Source organism: Bombus pascuorum, chromosome 16, assembly GCF_905332965.1.
Source record: "Bombus pascuorum chromosome 16, iyBomPasc1.1, whole genome shotgun sequence".
NCBI classification, from domain to species: domain Eukaryota; kingdom Metazoa; phylum Arthropoda; class Insecta; order Hymenoptera; family Apidae; genus Bombus; species Bombus pascuorum.
The window spans coordinates 181,925-201,042 of record NC_083503.1 but is presented as its reverse complement, the minus strand read 5'-3'; the positions used below and the strand labels follow the sequence as shown (position 1 = coordinate 201,042).

Below are 19,118 nucleotides of genomic sequence, written 5' to 3'. Positions count from 1 at the left end.
CGAACTGTCGACTTTCCGGAGGACTGTGAACCACAGATCGACGACCCTACTACCTTTATGATAGTTATTTCCCCAATAATACTTCACGATGACAGTTCTCTACTTTCTTCAATTTATCCATTTCTCGCAATAATTTTCTTTTCGCTTAATTTATATTTCTTCCTTATGAAACTTTCAAAATATTTGTTAGATGTATTTACTAATGTTCAAAAGTATTAGACCACTAGACACTGACTTATTTTTGAGAAGGTGTGCCTTGATTACAAAATTATGAACAAATTGAACTGCAATGATTTTATACTTTATAATCATAATATGAATAATAGTATATTGGAACCCGACTTAATTGATTTTTGAAAATTAATATGCAATAATAAAACTGGTCTTTCTAACTGTCAGGTCTTATGAAATTATTTTGTTACTAGACAAGCATTTTTGCTTCAAATCATAAAAAATGTAAAATCATTTTTCAATGAAAAATCATTTTAGATTTTATTAATGTTAGCTTTATGTAATAGAGTATTGAATAATGTTTATCTGTGATTTATATTTTTATTTGTATAAATTGAATTATACGAAGTAATCTGTATTTTGTTTATATGTTATTTGCAATCAATTATAGGTCGTCATTATCATTTTTATTTTTTTAATCTCTTAAAATGAATACATTTTGATCGATTTATTAATACATAATAACATTTTTTAATTATATTCCCCTCGTAAAGAAATACACATTTAATGTAATTAGGAATTTAATCCTAGCTTCTTAGACAGTTTACAGTTAAACGATATACAGTTATTTCGTCCTCTTTATATTCGATATAGACTTTCTGCCATAATTACCTTTTTCAAAGGCCATTTAAAATTTCATCAATTTAAACTGGTAAACGGTACATACTTCTCCTTGAATTGAATAAATTGTTTTTAATTTACAACGTTTGCGATCGGATTTAAGATGAGCCGAATAACAATGACATCTATTTGTAAATAAATATTCCATATCATTTTTTAAATTTTCCACATTCTTTTTCTTGGATTTTTATTTCCTTAGAATTTTGTAAGCTTAACTTCGAATCAATATATCACTGTAGCTCAAATGATGTCGATGGAGCATACATACATATACCTTTTCACGGAAATCAATTTCTGAGAAAATAATTTTTAATTGCATTTCGCTGCGTGATCGAAATCTTTCGTTTTAACTAAGCATGTTCATTTATTTTCGAACAATGAGATATTCATTCTTTGAAATTTCGTAGTATGTTTAACGTTATATGTCATTATCCATCAGTAAAACGAGGTCAACAGTGTTTGACTATTAAAAGTTTATATAAATCAATCGGGTATTCAGAATTTCATCTTATGTTTCATTCAGGAAGTTAAAAACTTTGGAGCGTATCTAATAAGAGGTTTACACTAATTTGATTTTCTTCGCAAATCGCGGACGCAGAACAGCTCTGAATTTCTTTCGTTTAGTATTAATCTTGAACTTTTGGTAATTAGTAATTACTAACTTTTATTTAGATACATATACCATTATATAGCCATATATATGTTCATGCATGTTGTAGTTTCATTATGTTACAATTGGTGCCTATATTTCGAAATTAATTAAATATAAAAAATCACATAGGTACTTGCAAATAAAAATTTACGCACAAATGTTTTTTTGCGATGTGCATTATTTATATCAACTAGTATCTTATTATAATTACAATCAACATCATGCGAATAACTTGATTATAGATATGCGTGGTTAAATTTATGTGAATTTGTACGATGAGAAAGATGTACACTTATATAGGTATATAAAATATTTCTCAAACTATAATTACAATAAATATTATAACTTTCACGTATTATAGGATATATAATGTATAATAATATAATAATAATAATTTATTGTATATCAGACTTTACATTCATTACAAGAAGCTTCCTTGGCACAGTGGATTGGTTTAGTTACAATTAGTATACTTTTTCTTATTTATTATTTTAACATTGGAACATATATTATAATATATAATATGTATAATACATGTATATTATTTTCGTATTGTATGTTATATATACTATAAACAACTATATATATATATATTTATGTAGGTACATGTGATAAACTTGTAAGAGGATCTGAGGTTTGATAATATCAAAAGGAGATTATAAAGTTATTTAGTAGTTTTAATAACATAAGTCGTTCATTTGTTGCAGCAGAATTTGTCTTGCGATAGCCTGGCCTAGATGCATCTAGCAACGTCGTTAGGAAAACTGTAACTGATGGAGAGAAAGGAAGAATGAATAAAGAAAAGGAGAAGAGAGAGTTCGTTGACCGTCAAAGAGAAGTCAGGAGCGTGACTGTAACCGTGACTGTGATTGTAATCCTGATCGCAACCGTGATCGTAACCATGACCGACTTGCTGTTACAAATCTTTAGAAAGTTTTGTGTGTGTTCGCGAACATATGTATGACTATAGGTTTAGGTTACACATGAACATTATATATGCATGTAAAAAAGTTTATACATCATATACAATTCCTTTATTTTTTTTTTCACCACTAGTTAATGGCTTAGTTAATGGCTTTTATCATTTTTGCATGTTACAAACTTTTTAAGAAATGATTATTTCTAGTAATTATTAATTACGACAATTCTCATTATTTAATTGCAATTTATCCATTTCTTGTAGTAGTGTCCTTTTTGTATCATTTATATTTCTTATTTGTAACTTAACCTCAAATTGTTTTAGTTGACAGAGTGTAATATAGGCATTTTATATCTTTTTAAAATACTTTAAAATACTATTGGCAAAATACTGTTTTGACGAAATAATATTCCATTATTAAATTTGGGTAGCTATGATATAATATAAAATTTAATACAAGATAGCAATTAGAAGCAATTAAATTTTGATATACAAGCATTAAAATGACCAAGGACAAAAACTGAAGTATAATTTGTCGTAACTACTTCCTTGTAAAAACTTAACAATCCTTATATAAATAACAATATTAAACATTTTGCCATCTGACTAAGATTAAAATGAAATATATTTAAAAACACCAAATCAACAACGGAACAGAAATACAACAAAAGTAATCATTGGATATTATAATTAAATAATTAAATAAAATGTCGTATTTTTATCAGAAAATGTATTTTATATTTGCAACAATCACCGCCTTAACTTTGAGTATAATAATTTACCAGGTATCTATATATTTACTAATAATACGTATTATATTATGTTAATATATATTATTAACAACACATACATATATATAATGTATACACGTGTATATAATGTATGTTATAGCATAAAATATCACAGTATTTTAATATATGCATATGAGTATATACATTACACTAGAATAATTTTATTTGCAAAAATAGTTTAAGATAGTACATCATTATTTGAATACGTTGATAATTATTAATATAAATAATAAAATATTTAGCTTTAATATCAATTAATTTATCATATTATGACAACAAATTGTCAATTCTGTTGTACAAAACTAAAAGAAAAATTAATAAATATTATTAATATTTAATTTAATTTTTAGACCTCTTCAAGGATGAATTCATTACAGGCAGTGGAAGATGATTAGTTTTTATTTTTTAATTACATTTCTTTAAAATATGCTTATAATTATTAAATGAAATAGATAATATTAGAAAATATGTTAACACTTGTGAAAAAAAACACATATGCCAGCATCCCTCGAATGGTTAAATGTTATAAAATAAAATTATATAATTATGTAAGAAACATTAATAATGAAATGTTTTATGCAAAATAATTGATAATAATAAAAAATTAATAATCAATCTTTTTCTGCTCTGCAATGTCAATAATTACGCATTAAATTATTTTAATACCAAATACTATTATTTAAATTATTGATAAAATAAGATACTAATGAGATTGCTGAGTTTTAAGATAAATATCATTAACAGGTTTACTTAATTCAAAATGGTAACAGATTACATCATTCAGGTATATAAAATGCATCAAATCCTTAATATCTCTAAAAAAGTATAAAATATAAACCAAAAATATAAGGATTAAGAAAATATTAGTACATATATTTTTATCATACTTTTTTAGATGTACCCATAATTCTATGGTGGACACCTTTTGGGAATGATGAAAAATTACGGGACTGTGGAAATTATCAGTGTTATTTTATAAGTAACCGATCCTTTCAATATCATAAACAGATAAAAGTAATGTATATAATACATATATGTGTATATATTTTTATGACTTGTATTAAAGATAAATTTTCGGATATATTGAAAATTTAAGAAGTTTCAGTTATTTTCTAAAATTAAGATAGTTATCCTGTTATCACAAATTTGATTAATATTTTGTATTTTTCAAATAGTTGTGAACTAGTACTGGTAATACATAGAAATTAACTAATTTATTATTACAAAATCAATAATTTATAATTTATTAAATTTAGTGTTATAAATGTACAAATCGCTCATACTTGTTTTCAACATTATTATTTGAAATATACATCGCTCTTAATTTTCAGAGTTTTCTTTTCTATGGTAGTAATTTTCGAATTAATGATTTACCAAAATGGAAATCCGACGAAATTCCGTGGGGTTTGTTTCATGAAGAATCCCCAAGAAATAATCCAATATTAGTTCAACAGGAAACTCTGAATCTTTTTACATATTCTTCAACATTTAGTAGATTTAGTGATGTACCTCTTACTCTTGCAGATCTACCTGGAATTACAGAACTATTAGGTGAATATAAAGAATTCAATATACATATATATGCAAATTATTAATAATCTGGTCCTGTTTTCATTGCAGTGTGGTGTTATAAACACAAGTTGTTTATCTAATAGTAACATTAATACTTCAATTTTACAGATAGAAAATATTTTGTATCTACAAAAGAAAAAACAAGGTTGATGTATAAAAGAAATTTGGCACCATTACTTTATATACAATCTGATTGTGATACTGCAAGTAACAGAGATATTTATGTAGCTGAATTAATGAAATATATACGTATAGATTCATATGGTGCATGTTTAAATAATGCTCAACTTGAAAAAAGGTAAAATATTTCTGCAGACTTAAATAAAGTCAATTCTACCAATTGTATTGTTTCTATAAAGAATTTAACTATAATCTAGGTTAAAGGAAAATTACCTTGAAATATTGAACAGTGAAGATTTTCTTTCTTTTATTGCCAATTACAAGTTTACAATAGCTTTTGAAAATGCAGTCTGCGATGACTATATCACTGAAAAATTGTGGAGACCCCTTATTGTTGGATCTATACCTATATATTATGGATCACCATCATTTAAAGTATTAAAATTTATTATATAACTATTATTTTTATTGCTTAATAGATTGGGTTGATTTTTCTCATATGAAGATAAATATCTTGATTTAATTGTATTGATATTAAAAAACTAATCAATGTTTAATTTCATTTAATGTAATTTACATACAAATGTAAGTCAGTTTCAAAACTATATAAATATTGGGTAAATATAACGTTATTTGATTTATTAAATTGATATTACTATTTATTATAAAATAAGTCAAAACGGTTGTAAAAATTTGCCCGAAGCCTAGTATTGACAATTTAACAAAATTTATCTATAAATCTATAAATGTAATGAGAATTTTATAAAAGTAGCCAATTATTTGAAACAAAATTTCTTATTCTGGGTAAACAAATAATTAACTAAAATAATTGCATTCTTTAACTCCAACTGTCTGATATAAATATAAATGTTCAACAAAATTGACTATTATATAATACAATTTTGATCTTTTTTTCTAGGATTGGCTTCCAAATAATATGTCTGCTATATCAATACTTGATTTTAAAGATCCAGTAAATTTAGCCAAGTTTTTATATAATCTTTCCAATAATGAAATTGAATATAATAAATATTTATCCCACAAATTAATTGACAACTATGAAATAGAAAATGAAAGATTAAGAAAGGCATTAGAGAGAAAAGAGGAATGGTTATCTAATGAATTTGGAAATTATGTTGAAGAATTTGAATGTTTTGTTTGTAAAAGCATATATCAACCAAGGGAAACAAAAATTGTCGATAAGAAACATTATAACTGTCCATTGCCAAAAAATCCACTAACAAACAAAACTGATCATTCTAATTGGTGGACAAAACAATGGACTTTAGAAAAATGTAGTGCAAAAATATTGAGTTACCATGTGCAAAACAACCTTACAATTAACGAGGAAAATTTTGAAACAGATAAAATGAAGCTTTTTGATAGAAATGAATGTTAATTTATTTATTTTCAATAAATTGAAAAATTATTATTTTATATATTCAGTAAAAGACTGTAATATTAGTTGCATAGTTGTGTATGTTTTGTTTTTATTTTTATTACAGAACTTTTAATATGTGAACTATATTTTTATAATAACGATAATATCCAAAAAGCTATTGGAATATATTTACATATATAGTTACCATTTCTAAATTATGTCCTTAATATAATATTAAATATCAAAAAAAAAAAAAAAAAAAAAAAAAAAAAAAAAAAAAAAAAAAAAAAAAAAAAAAATGAAAAAGATTCAAAGCAACATTAAGGCATTATGCTACAATTTACTATTTATGATAATACTCACTAAAAAACGGTTAAAATTACGATGTTATTATGATGTTTGCTGTTGCAATAGAAGTTTTAATGGCAAATAGTACCAGGGAGATGTAATGAAATAAGAAGAAATTGTTAAAAAATGTTTTTTAGTTCTTCCAATAGTAGATGTTCAAAAATTTCCGATTTTATGTGTGAATACTGAATGAAATAGTAATAATATTGTTCATGGTTTCTGCCTATCATTCTAGAAGCTACGATGAATATAATAATTAGGATCAAAGTTCATATTATAATATATTGTTCATATATATAATATAAAGTTAGTTTATAATATAATATGAAGTTCATATCCTGTATTATTAGAAACGAATTTGATATCTAGGCATATATTCTATTTTTTGGGCAAATAGCCTGTATGACAAAATAATGTTATAAAGAAATAAGTATTTTAACTCAGTATTCTATGTACCAATTTAACTGAGACGTTGACAAAATTTAAAAGCAAGCTCAGTTCATGGCCTTATTTTGCAAAATAGGAGCAGGTACTTTCATTAAATCACAAAGATGATTTCTTATGGGTCGAAGTTCAGATACTGATTGTTCCCAGTCAGTGACATTTAATTCAGTCAAAATTTTCATTAAATCTTGTTCTGGAAGATCCATTTCTTCCCCATAAAGAGTTAAAGCTTCATATGTTCTTAATGCAGCTACCTTCCGTATACATTTATATTTATGACAAAGAAAAATACTTAACTGACAAAATGCTCTTTTTGCAACTGGTCCGTGTATCTGTAAAAACTTGTTATTAGTTCAAGATCATTTTATTATTTTTAATACTAAACGTTGGCATATACTAACTACCTGTAAGAGCTGACAAAATACATTTATACTGCTAATTAACAACTTAGTATTGTTCGTATTTTTTATTTCTTGTTTAAGCAGTATTAGAATTTGTTCTGCAATTCCATTTTCAAAATCATCAAGAACGACTTGGATACAACCGGAACTAAGTAAGCGATCTAAGAAAGCTAGCATTGATGTGATCATTCTTTCATTTTTGTGGCTTTCCTCAAAAATATTTAAAATTTTATAGCATAAACTTTTGAGACCCAATTCATCTAATTCTTGTAAATAAGAAAATAGAGAAACACTAGAATATTTAACCTGAAATGAAAAATCGAAGATGTTATACAAAAGATCGAATATTAAACATAATATATAATTCATTATATTTTCATTATAATTCCATACCAAAGATTCACTTAAACCACCAACACTAAATATAATTCCACGCAGAAGATTCATTGTATAAGGAGGATAAGATAACATTTTAATAAATCGTGGAAAAGTAGCAGATTCCATTCGCCATTCTATATTTTCTTTACATTCATCATAAGGAAAAATAGTTTTTAATTCTGCATGATATGGAATGTTTGGTAAAGGAGGATCATTATGAATAAGAGCACTGAAAACAATTCCCGCTTGCGCTCGAATTCCATCAATTCTTTCAACAGCTTGTTGTGCAATTCCTCCAATTATATTTGCCATTAAGTCTTCATTTAATACAGAAAATAATTTTGCTTGTGATACTAAGTTTGTTAGCATCTGAAATTATTTAAAGAGTTGTAACTTAAGTAAACACATGTATATGTAAATATGGGATATTGAAGATATTTTTACATGTAAACCAGTCATTGCTGCTTCTCGTACCCAAGCTCCTATATCTCCACGACTATCTATAGTATATTCTTTCAATGCCAATAAATAACAATCATATAAGTTGTGAATATATATACGCCACTTATCTAAAAAAAATATAAAAACATTATTTAAACAATATGTGGAGAATTAATTAATTAATTATTCTAAACTCCAATTTAAGAAATAACAAACCTGCTTCTTTTACTCCCAGAGTTTGACAAACCATTATTAATGCATGAATAGCTTCTTTCCTACTTTCTGCCCATTTTAAAGAACTTTCTGATATTTCAGTACATTTAATGAGAGCTTCTATTATATCTTTTACTCTTTCACAAATTATAAATAAAGGGAAATAGCCTACAAAAGAATAATTATTAATTAATAAATAAAATAAATACCATATTATGTTAAAGGTCATAATTGACATAATAATAATAAGTTTACGTATACTATAAAATACATCATACGATACTTCCCGCAATAAAATTTTTAAGAACGTTTTCACATTACCTATAGCCTGCGCAAAGCCTATTCGAACAAGTTGATTGCTTGATTGTAAATTATCGAGGTAACGATTAATAACAATATTGCGATCTTGATTATCCATGTTTGCATAGTACTTTCGGAAAAATTCTGTATGTGCTTCAGCAGCTTTCATCTTTACTACAGATACTTCATGACCCAAACATTCCTCTAGAAGATTTTGCCAGTCACCTTCAAAAATATTTATTTATTTACACTGTCCTTAAACTCGTATAATATATTGTAATGAAAATATAAAACATATTTTCATACACTATCACAAAATATTATCAAATAGGAATTAATATTTTATTTCACAATTTTGTTACAGATGGTTAATAAATACTTCATGAGTCAAACTTCAATTGTATTTTCAGCGAAAATTTGTCAATTGTTGTCAATTTTTATGAATATTATATAATATTATATATGATTTTATGTATGAAAATTTATAATACAAGATATCAAACTTACAAATAATTTCAATGGAAATTGGAAAATGAACAATAGAGCACTTTTTGATGAGCACAGCACATGCTTGTTTCATTAATTCTCCTCCTAGACCTTTGTATTGTCCTCTTTTCCTAAAAATGTTAACTATGTTCCTGATATTTTTCACAGCTAATGGTCCAATTATATCTTCAATTTTTTCATTACAGCAATTATACAATGCTTCCAAGATTTCTGCAATAGCTAATACTGTACCGTGTCTAATATTTAAATCAATATAATTTAGCATATCTAATAAATTTAATAAAACTGTATGCTTAATATAATTAGGATCAATAGATGTTAGATTGAAGAGGGCTTTGGCTGCAAGTTCTCTAATTGCTGTATCCCAATGTGTAACTTTTTTTGTAACCAAATGATCAATCAAAGATTTCGTATACTCTTCATATTGTGCAATTTGTGCACTAATTTTTAAGTATGCATGATTTCTAACTCCAACTTCAAAATAATCAGCAATTGTGAGTATCTCTATCCCATGTGGAAAATTTCCTTGTCTTCCTACATTTTCTTGGAATGCTGCAGAAGCAGCTCTTCTACAATTAATTTCTCGATCAAAACAAGTAACAACTACTAACATAGCTGCAATTTCTTTTACATATGGTTGAATTATATCAGAATCGTATGCTCTTGGAAATGACCAGCAAATATAACATGCAGCATCTCTGATTAAATATCCAATTGAACCATAAGCTCTTGGTTCATCAAATACTAAGGCTTGAAGAACAACTGGTATCACATCGTTTAGACGATGAGGAAGAAGAAGACCACGTCTTCCTAATTCTGCTAATGCCAGACAACCACCATGCCAAGCAGCATCCGATTCACGACCACAAAAAAGATTTAGCACAAATCCTACAACCTCATCTGCTAAATCCATTGGCAATCTTGCTGTTATTCTACCAATTCCTTTTGCAGCAGACCACCGTATTGTAATTGCTTTATCCCTAAGACCTTGTATAAGCTGTTCAATTATGTCTTCTATTGCTAATGGAATGTCCCGGTCGTCATGATTCGATGAAACATTTTTAATATCCTCCATACTTTCCATAATGTTAGAGTTAATATTAATATTAGGATCTAGACATATAGGTCTACTAGTTCTTTGATATCTCCATGGAGCCAATTTTGTTCCTAGTAACACCAATCCAATTCTTTGTACAATTTTAATTCCAAACTTCCGAATAAGATCTGCAGGATTATCATTCAGATGAAATTGTAAAACTTTATCTAAAATCATTTGAATATATGGTTTAACATCTTCTCTTGCACTGTGTTTTAGTATAGCTGCTATAACTGCTAATGGACCATGTCTCAAAGGATCAGTTTCTACACATTGTAAACTCCATGTTATCATTTCTTTCAAATATAACTTTTTTACATCTGACCTTGATAAAAAATTGGCAATTAGAAAAACTGCAGCTACTGCACAAGCATCCTTTGATACGCAAAATAATTTGCATATTTTCAATATTCTAACTATTATTGTTTGCTCGGAATTAGTATCAGAAACTTCTAAACGTGAGAGTGGAAATGGTATCTTTGAAATTATAGAAAGCCAAATTAAAAGTACATAACGAGTTTCCCATGTCTCCACATCATTTGGATCTTGTTTTTCTAACATTCGTAAAACAGGGAAAAGATCTGCTACCTGTATCAAATTAAATTATATATTTGGAGATTAAAATATAAAAAAAAAAAAAGAGAAAGAGAGAGAAAGAGAGAGAGAGAGAGAGAGAGAGAGAAAGAGTGGGAGAGGGAGAGAAAATGAAGTTAAAAAATTAAAGCATCTGCATACCTCATGTGGAAGGTATGTAACAATCTTCTTGTATGTTTTAACGGACATAACAATGAAAATATATTTAAAAGCATTATGCCGCATAATTTCTGTAGAATTTTCATTTCTGATAATATCAATCAGTGGCTGTAAAATATCATCCAAATAAGGATCTAGGAGTTGCCTTTGATCCTGATATTGTGATAAGATAAAATTAAATCGGTCTCGATTCTTTTCAATAAGGCTCGGAGAAAGATCCACCTTTTTTAGTTCAGTAATTAAAAAAGTCACTTCGTCGATTTCTTTAAAAGCACTAAATCCACAACCAATTATTTCCGATTCCGGACAATCATTTAACACCATTTTTTTTATTTGTCACGTTTCGTGCTATTCGGAAAAACGACTACGATCAATTACAATTCATTCCTATATGATTATGTTTACGTATGACAGCTCAAAAATATGAAGAACAGATTCTTTCGAACGATTTCACGAAAAACGATGCTAAATTATGGCGCATGCGTGGCTGTATAATGAACCTTTTATGAGTTTACGTAGCTTACACAAATATCCAATTTGTATTTATTTGAAACAGTTTAAGATAAATAATGGGAAGTCTTCTTTAAGAATATAGGGTTTCTAAAATAATGTTTCAATTAATCATAAGGTATAATTCGAAAAAAGTTTATGAACTGAAAATTAATAACATTTGATAATTACATTATGAAAACGATATATTTCCTAGTGATACATTATCTGTGCAATAGAAACTTTGTATGAAAAAAATGTTATTCTATATTTTTGATCTATTTTTTCATATAGAATCACCCTTTTTCCAATTGTACCACCAGTTATAGAGCATTCTATACATAAGATTTAAAATAAAATAATAAAATTCTAAAGTAACATTTTTTCCATGTTTTAAGGTTGTAAGATCATTTCTAAACAACTTTATTATAGTTAATTGAATTTATTTCTCTGTCAACAAAATGTAATTTTGAAAAGGATTAAAAGTATCAGGTAAAAAAGCTCATTGTTATTAAGTGGTCATGTAATTTTAATTTTGAATTTTACATTATATATATAGTTTCTATAAGAATATAAACATTAGTTTGTAGGAGCAGTATGATTAATTATTTTTTGTCATTAACAGTTATAATAATAGGTACATTAATTATAATAACAGCTAGTTTTTTTTAGAAATGATAGTTTTTTTAATTTTAAATATAAATTGAAATGAAATTATGTAAATCATTCATATTATTTTGTATTTATTAAACCAATTCTAAGGATATTTACTAACAAATGTAAAAGATAAAATAAAGTTGTAATAGAAGCAATTATACTAAAAATACATATATGTATTCTAGATATAATAATAAATTTAAAAAATGTGAATAATGTCTATGGAAATTATATTCAGTAATGATATTCACAGTAAGTTTGTAAATTATTAGAATAATTAGAATAAATTGTAACATTCATACATTTAAAAAATGTAGTACAATGTAAATTATCACAATAAGTCAATTTTTTTATTATCTACATTAGTGTTATTTATTATTATATATTATCATGCAATCTTTTTCTGTCATTATGTCTATAGAATTTGTTAAGTTAGTTTATAATATTTATTAAAAATGCTATTGTCATAATTATCATTATTATTTTAACTCATATATGTAGAATAACGAATAAGCCCATTCTGAGATTTCGATGCATTCTAAAAATTCCTGTGACATAACCTGTTATGAGCAATCTACAAATGAAAGAGTATGATATTCGTAACTTATTTTTGATTTTACAAATTCATCAAACTATCATTGTACGTAATTATACTGTATAATTGACTACTTTGTAATGTTCCATGTGTAAGAAATGTTGAAAAACAAGTAAAAATGTTTATCCGTGAACTGAAAGTGCTACTTGGTACCGTTTCATCAAAGCGGTGGTAGAATCAAGAACTTCTAGGTTTCGGAAAAATGGAGGTCGCAGCTTGATCGAAATCGTGGATCCACCTCGTTTAAGAAGAGTTAAATTGCGTTATCTTTTTGTGGGATAATGCAGTTCTAATACGTTTCCTTGATTCTTGGTATTCTATTTTATTTATAAATTCAAAATCTATAAAGTAAAGACCGATTTTTACGCAGTAAAATGCAGGAGAGACGGTACATCTCTATTGTACGCTTTTCTCAATATACTTTTAAATCTAAAACTTTTACTAAATTTTGAAGTATTCTAGTTGTTCAGAAAAATAATACATGTTCTTTTTAAACCGTAGTTTTCATATATAATTCTGTAATTTTGTAAATAACATCTTCAATTTTGCAACTATATTTATTCTCATATTGTTTCTTCTTTAACACATCTAATTTCCTTAGATTTATAGCTAGTTGTCATAGCATGATTTATGAATTTCATGAACATTTTACTTTGTAAGAAATTTGATATTATGAGCTTATATAATTTAATAATGTATTATTCATTGCAGTTCTAACAAAATAATACGTTGGATATACAACGCTCAATACAAAATGAAATCAAAGACAAAAGCTAAAAAATCAAATGGGAAATTTGGGAAAGTTAAATTTTCTCCTAAAGGAATTACTTCTATAAATCCAGACTTATCACAACTACATCCGCCTATAGACATAAGTGATTCGACTTTATATCGTGTGAGCAAAATTTTAGAAAATGGCAGTGATGAAGTTAGATCTATTCTGGCATATGAATGTGATTTAGTATATGAATGTCGCATATGCCGAAGCCTTTTTAGAAGTTTGGTCAATTTTATTTCACATAAACGTGTCTATTGTAAAGAAAAATTTGACGTTACATTTGTTAGGGACTCCTGCAACGATTATGATATAGTATGTATGATATAGTATATAATATAGTATTTTATTATATTTTTATATAAAGACAAGATTGCTAAAAATTAATATTTGAAAATGTCGTATTTAAAGATTATTTAACTAATATTTTGATGGAATCTAACTTTGATGAAATGAGTCATATGGCAAAAAGTAGATAATAAGATTTTTAGATGATTCAGAACCTTATCTTTCTTCAAAATTATGTAATATTTTCAATTAAAAAATATATAGAAAATTAGATAATGCATTTTAAATTTGAAGTTATAAAATATAAATAAATTGATATAAACCTAATATTAAGAATAAAAGGAATTTTGTTTTTATATAATTCCAATAGAAAAATTCATGATAATATTGATGAAATATCTCATTTAATTGTTGTTTGAAATACTGCTAAATGTTTTAATTTGGATATATTTACTTAAGACTAGATAATTTTAATTAGTATCTAATCTATAAATACTCAAATAGTAACAATATTTTTACTTAAAGAAAATTTTTTTATTTCATATACATAAAGAAAAATATAATATAAAATGATCATCCTACGTAATACTTACTGCAACTTGTTTTGTAAATTTCCTCAATCTGTTATATTTTTATCAAGTTGTCACAATTCATCTTAGAAATAGAAATGAATATTTGTATTATGTATAATATATTATATGTGTTATGTATTACATGTACATATATAAATGTATATATGTATATGCATATGTAATATATGGATTGTATATGTTACAGACTGCCACGAATAATTTAGACATACAAAAAATGCAGGGCCTATTTAAAGAAGGATGTGGAAATGATCGAATTTTAAGGAGTCAAGCTTGCAAAGAAAAGGAAAAGAAGGATCTCACTGCGATTGTTAATACGCTGCAAAAAAAACAAATAGAAAACTTACAAACAAACACTCAACGATTATGTTTGGAGACTGTGCATTCAAATTCATCGGCAGTATATCAAACTGTTGAATCAGTGCCTTCAACTGAGAATCATACAGATTTAATGAAAGCACAGGTATTTATAAATAATTATAATACTTGCGAATAATTACAAATAGAATTAATTAGAGCTATATCAATTTTGTTCCAATACATTAATAATTTATTAATGTTTCAACCAAATAATATTTAGGTAACAGAGTTAAAAAATATAAATGAGAGGACTGTAATGTTAGATCTGAATGGCCAAGTCTTAGAACTTAGTGAAAAGTTGAGCGGTAATACAGTAACTCAAGTTCGTAATAATGAAGAAAGTGATAAGGAAGTTATTTGTCCTATATGTATGTTTTTATTATTTTGTCCATTATATGCGTAATAGTATTTATTCATCTTAAATTATAATTGCATCGTTGTTTAATTTTTAGGTTATGCGAAATTTTCAACGAAAAAAACATTAACAGTTCACACAAGGACACTACATACATCTCACAGGTTATGTTACCCATGTCCTTGTTGTTCTAGTACATTTGCAAATACGTGGAGTGTTTATAGGCATCTCTTTAAAGGTGTGTAAAAAGTATTATAATAATATTTTTATTAATTCCAGTAAATTTCATTAATGATTATGTAATTAAATTTAATTAATTTTACAACTTCTTGAGGAAAATAATTGTAATTTTAATTCTATTACAACTGCGAATGAGATATATCACTGCATGGATGAGATACCTTGCGTGTCTTTATTAGGATGCTGAATGTCTTATTGGAAAACTTGGGATGAAACGTTGATAAAACGGTGATTAAAGTATACATTATATTCTTATACATAAATGCAACTGTAAATGTAACTGTAGTTAGAAACAAAGAGAGATGCAGAATACTATAGAGAGTGTGATGATTAACATTCAATTGTAAATACCGACATAACATATTTCCTCCGTAGCATTGCATAAATATTATTGCAGAGTGAGATATCTCATTCATAGCGTTGCGTAAGCGACATCATTATTGTGGGATATTTCGTCTATGGTGTTGAGAAACGATATCGTGGTAATGAAATATCTCGTCGGCAGTTGCGAAAGGATTAATAATATGAAATCACGTTGGACTAAAAATTCTACAAGAATTAATATTTTAGAAGTTAGAATTCTTTTAATGAAATTTTTAAATATAGTTCATAGAAAATCTAATGAACAAGTGAGGAAACTCAGATCACAAATTCAAGAGAAAGCATTTATTAAGGATACTACCATTGCTGAAGATTTACAAAAGGAGGATGCTCAAAAAACTTTAGTGAATAGTGCACTAAGGGCTAATGAAACACAGGTATTTTAATAATTGTAGTTATATTTTTGTTTTTATTGAAGTATTGTTAATATAAAATACATTTTTTTAATAGGAATGGATAGATCAGTTAGAATTGGATACAGAGTTACAAAGATGTGGTGGATGTGGAAAAAGATTTGATAGAAAAGCAGCGTTATCAGCTCACTTGCAATATTGTAATAGACGTGTTGCAGCATATGAAAGTATAACTAAAGACAAAAAGATCAATAAAATCCCATCAAATGATGTTTCAAATGGAAATACTAATGAAACATCTATTCGCGTGGAGGCAGTTGCCACTTTAAGTAAAACGGACTGGGATATGTTGAATAGCGAAGGATTAGTTACACAAGATGTATCTAATGGGAATGTTGCAAAAATTCTCACAAATGGAGTACAAGAAAACTTGGCGAAAGACAATCTTTCTTCTGCAAGTGATGTTTCTGACCCTTTAGAAATTGTGTATACTAGTATAAACAAACATAAAGGTAATGTTGGAAGCAAGAAACGAAAAAATAAGGAAAGTACAAAAAGATTGAATAATAATGCAGGTAAAAGTAATATTTCATATTTTATATCTATAAGATTTAAGATATTATAGTTTATACAAATATATTTTACAAATCATTTTATTTTGACTTTTGTTTCGGCAAAAAGAATATAATATGTAAAACAAAAGGTATGTAATATGATATATTATATCATTCCTAGAAAATATTGCGAAAGGCATATCTGTAGAAGCGAACATGGGGCATGACACAGCAACTGAAAAACTGGATCATGTATTATCAATGGAAAAGAAAGTAGCTTCAATAGTAAACTTCGAGAAGCTTCAGTGCCTTCCATGTAAACGAAAATTCCCCTCTGTGCATAATCTAAGAAGACATGCCGCCATTCATATTGGATGGAATCGTTATCAATGTAGACTTTGTGACTATAAGTGTTTCGTTAAGTGTGATTGTATAGCACATTGCAATAAAGTTCACAACGCTCAAAACAATCGTGTTGTTATAGACGAAATGATAACTCAGATTCCAGATGACCAGTATTTGTGTGGTCAAGATATTACGTCGAATATAACGAATTTAGAACAGGAGATCGATGCTCCAGAAATTGTAGAAGTTAACATTTCACAAGGAAATTTGGGATTAGACGTTAAAATGGGAGAGAAAGAGATGAATGAAACAGAGACAAAAATAGTTGATAAAAATTCAATGGTGGTTCATGAAAATGGTAAAACTCAAGAAACTATGGATAATGGTATTAAAGGAAATACTTTGGGAGTGGATCAAGATCTTAGAAAAATGGTGATGGAAGTTATCTTTGGATCTTCTGAAGTTCACTCCGCAAAACAAACAGGTGTGAAAGAAACTGAACATTCTAGTTCAAAATTACAAAATAAAGGAGAAGGAGCACAATTTAAGGATTCTAATTTAAAGGAAAGTGCGTATATACAAGACAATTTAAGACCGCAGCGTCCTATTCGTAACAAAATAAAGCCTCTAAACAAGGATTTTATCTACGATTTAAAGGAGGTCACATTTCGTAAAGATTCTTTGATCATGAAACCTTTAAACAAGCCACTTGCCAAAAAATCTCCGGTACAGGAAGATGACAATTTGGAGAAAGATTTAGACCAGCCGTCCAAGCGTTTTAAACCTATAGAAAATGAAGAAATATTAATTCCTTGTGCAAATAACTCCATAGTAAACAAATGCGAAATTGAACTCAGTAGAGGTTTTAAAAATAGTTTTACTGTTTCTCAGTGCCGCAATTAGTAAACATTGTATCATAGTGGAGTCTCTATTCAGTCAGAAATATATTGTTTAAATTGATATTATTCATCTTGATGAACAAATTTTTAGTAAATTTTTAAACTATATTCTTCACAAATATATTATATGTGTATATGTACGTATGTACGTATGTATGTATGTATGTATGTATGTATAATGTATATTTGTTCATTAATGTTAGTAAATTTAAGATATTTAAAAATATTAAATACTTTTACTTTTGTAGTGCGTTATTAGGAATTTAATACTTCAACACACTGTTTTCTTAAGAATTAATAATTGAAAATATTGAGATTCCCGTGGCGAAATTTTTATTTTCTGCTATATATAGATTTACTTAAAAAGTTATTTAGAATACGTAATAATAGAGAAGAAAAGATAGCAAAATGTAGATAATAACTCATTTTTGTATGTAATACTAGTTATATGAAAAAAAACATCAGTAAAATTTGTAATGTATCGTATGATAATTCATACAAGGTTTTTTGTTTAACACAGTTTAATTATTTTGTTTTGTTCTTTCCAGATTAATTAAACACAGACGTGTTAACGAACTATATTTATAAACTTTTCGTTAAAAATAAATGTATGAACTGTTAGATGGAAAGTTTATAAACACAATTTATTGATAATATCTGATGTTAATTTAAAATAGATAAATCAATGTTTGTTCTCTAATTCACAAAACCGGTAAATTCAAATAAATTTATTTTAGATTTGTATATTTATTGTGTTTTAAATTATTACAAGCATTCATAACTATTTTTGGTTTTTATAGATTAGGGTGATATTATTTTTTTAATTTACAACTGAAAAATGTTCTAAATAATAATAATTTGTGAAAACTATTAAGGAATAAATATGTCATATATAATTTCACGTTATATATAGATAATTTATATGCTTGCGCGATATTAATAAGTTACAAAATATATAGAATAATGTAAAAATAAGTAGAAAAATTCCAACGAAAAACATGGATTATTTATAAATGTGTATAAATAGAAAATGATGCTAAAAAAATCATCTTGTAAAAATAAATTATAA

The 19,118-nt window shown here is 26.6% G+C and overlaps 3 protein-coding genes across 9 annotated transcripts; 2 read left to right on the top strand and 1 right to left on the bottom strand.

The window, feature by feature from the left end:
• Nucleotides 1–2,170: 2,170 nt before the first annotated feature.
• LOC132915072 (alpha-(1,3)-fucosyltransferase 10) lies at nt 2,171–6,343 on the top strand. 4 transcript variants are annotated; one of them, XM_060974711.1, is made up of 8 exons: nt 2,171–2,514; nt 2,748–3,208; nt 3,959–3,998; nt 4,110–4,228; nt 4,546–4,765; nt 4,895–5,084; nt 5,164–5,341; nt 5,826–6,343. In XM_060974711.1, the coding sequence occupies exons 2-8, from the start codon at nt 3,131–3,133 to the stop codon at nt 6,303–6,305; spliced, it is 1,305 nt and encodes a 434-aa protein (XP_060830694.1). In that variant the 5' UTR covers nt 2,171–2,514; nt 2,748–3,130; the 3' UTR covers nt 6,306–6,343. The 4 variants fall into 4 exon arrangements, with proteins under 4 accessions (XP_060830694.1, XP_060830693.1, XP_060830697.1 ...); XM_060974710.1 differs by lacking the exon at nt 2,748–3,208 and having other exon boundaries at nt 2,171–2,462; XM_060974714.1 differs by lacking the exon at nt 2,748–3,208.
• Nucleotides 6,344–6,897: 554 nt separating this feature from the next.
• LOC132915067 (tubulin-specific chaperone D) lies at nt 6,898–11,671 on the bottom strand. Of its 2 annotated transcripts, none has more exons than XM_060974702.1 (8): nt 11,151–11,671; nt 9,320–11,003; nt 8,834–9,037; nt 8,516–8,680; nt 8,333–8,427; nt 7,874–8,227; nt 7,484–7,786; nt 6,898–7,411 (listed from the first exon to the last, which is right to left on the bottom strand). In XM_060974702.1, exons 1-8 carry the CDS (start codon nt 11,490–11,492, stop codon nt 7,130–7,132), a joined length of 3,429 nt encoding a protein of 1,142 aa, XP_060830685.1. In that variant the 5' UTR covers nt 11,493–11,671; the 3' UTR covers nt 6,898–7,129. The 2 variants fall into 2 exon arrangements, with proteins under 2 accessions (XP_060830685.1, XP_060830684.1); XM_060974701.1 differs by having other exon boundaries at nt 8,303–8,427; nt 11,151–11,670.
• A 1,145-nt stretch (nt 11,672–12,816) lies between these two features.
• Nucleotides 12,817–18,776, top strand: LOC132915068 (zinc finger protein 800). Of its 3 annotated transcripts, none has more exons than XM_060974705.1 (8): nt 12,817–13,297; nt 13,621–13,804; nt 14,750–15,025; nt 15,143–15,290; nt 15,375–15,515; nt 16,124–16,275; nt 16,349–16,826; nt 17,014–18,776. In XM_060974705.1, exons 1-8 carry the CDS (start codon nt 13,284–13,286, stop codon nt 18,051–18,053), a joined length of 2,433 nt encoding a protein of 810 aa, XP_060830688.1. In that variant the 5' UTR covers nt 12,817–13,283; the 3' UTR covers nt 18,054–18,776. The 3 variants fall into 3 exon arrangements, with proteins under 3 accessions (XP_060830688.1, XP_060830686.1, XP_060830687.1); XM_060974703.1 differs by having other exon boundaries at nt 13,621–13,999; XM_060974704.1 differs by having other exon boundaries at nt 12,817–13,310; nt 13,621–13,999.
• The last annotated feature ends 342 nt before the right edge of the window (nt 18,777–19,118 follow it).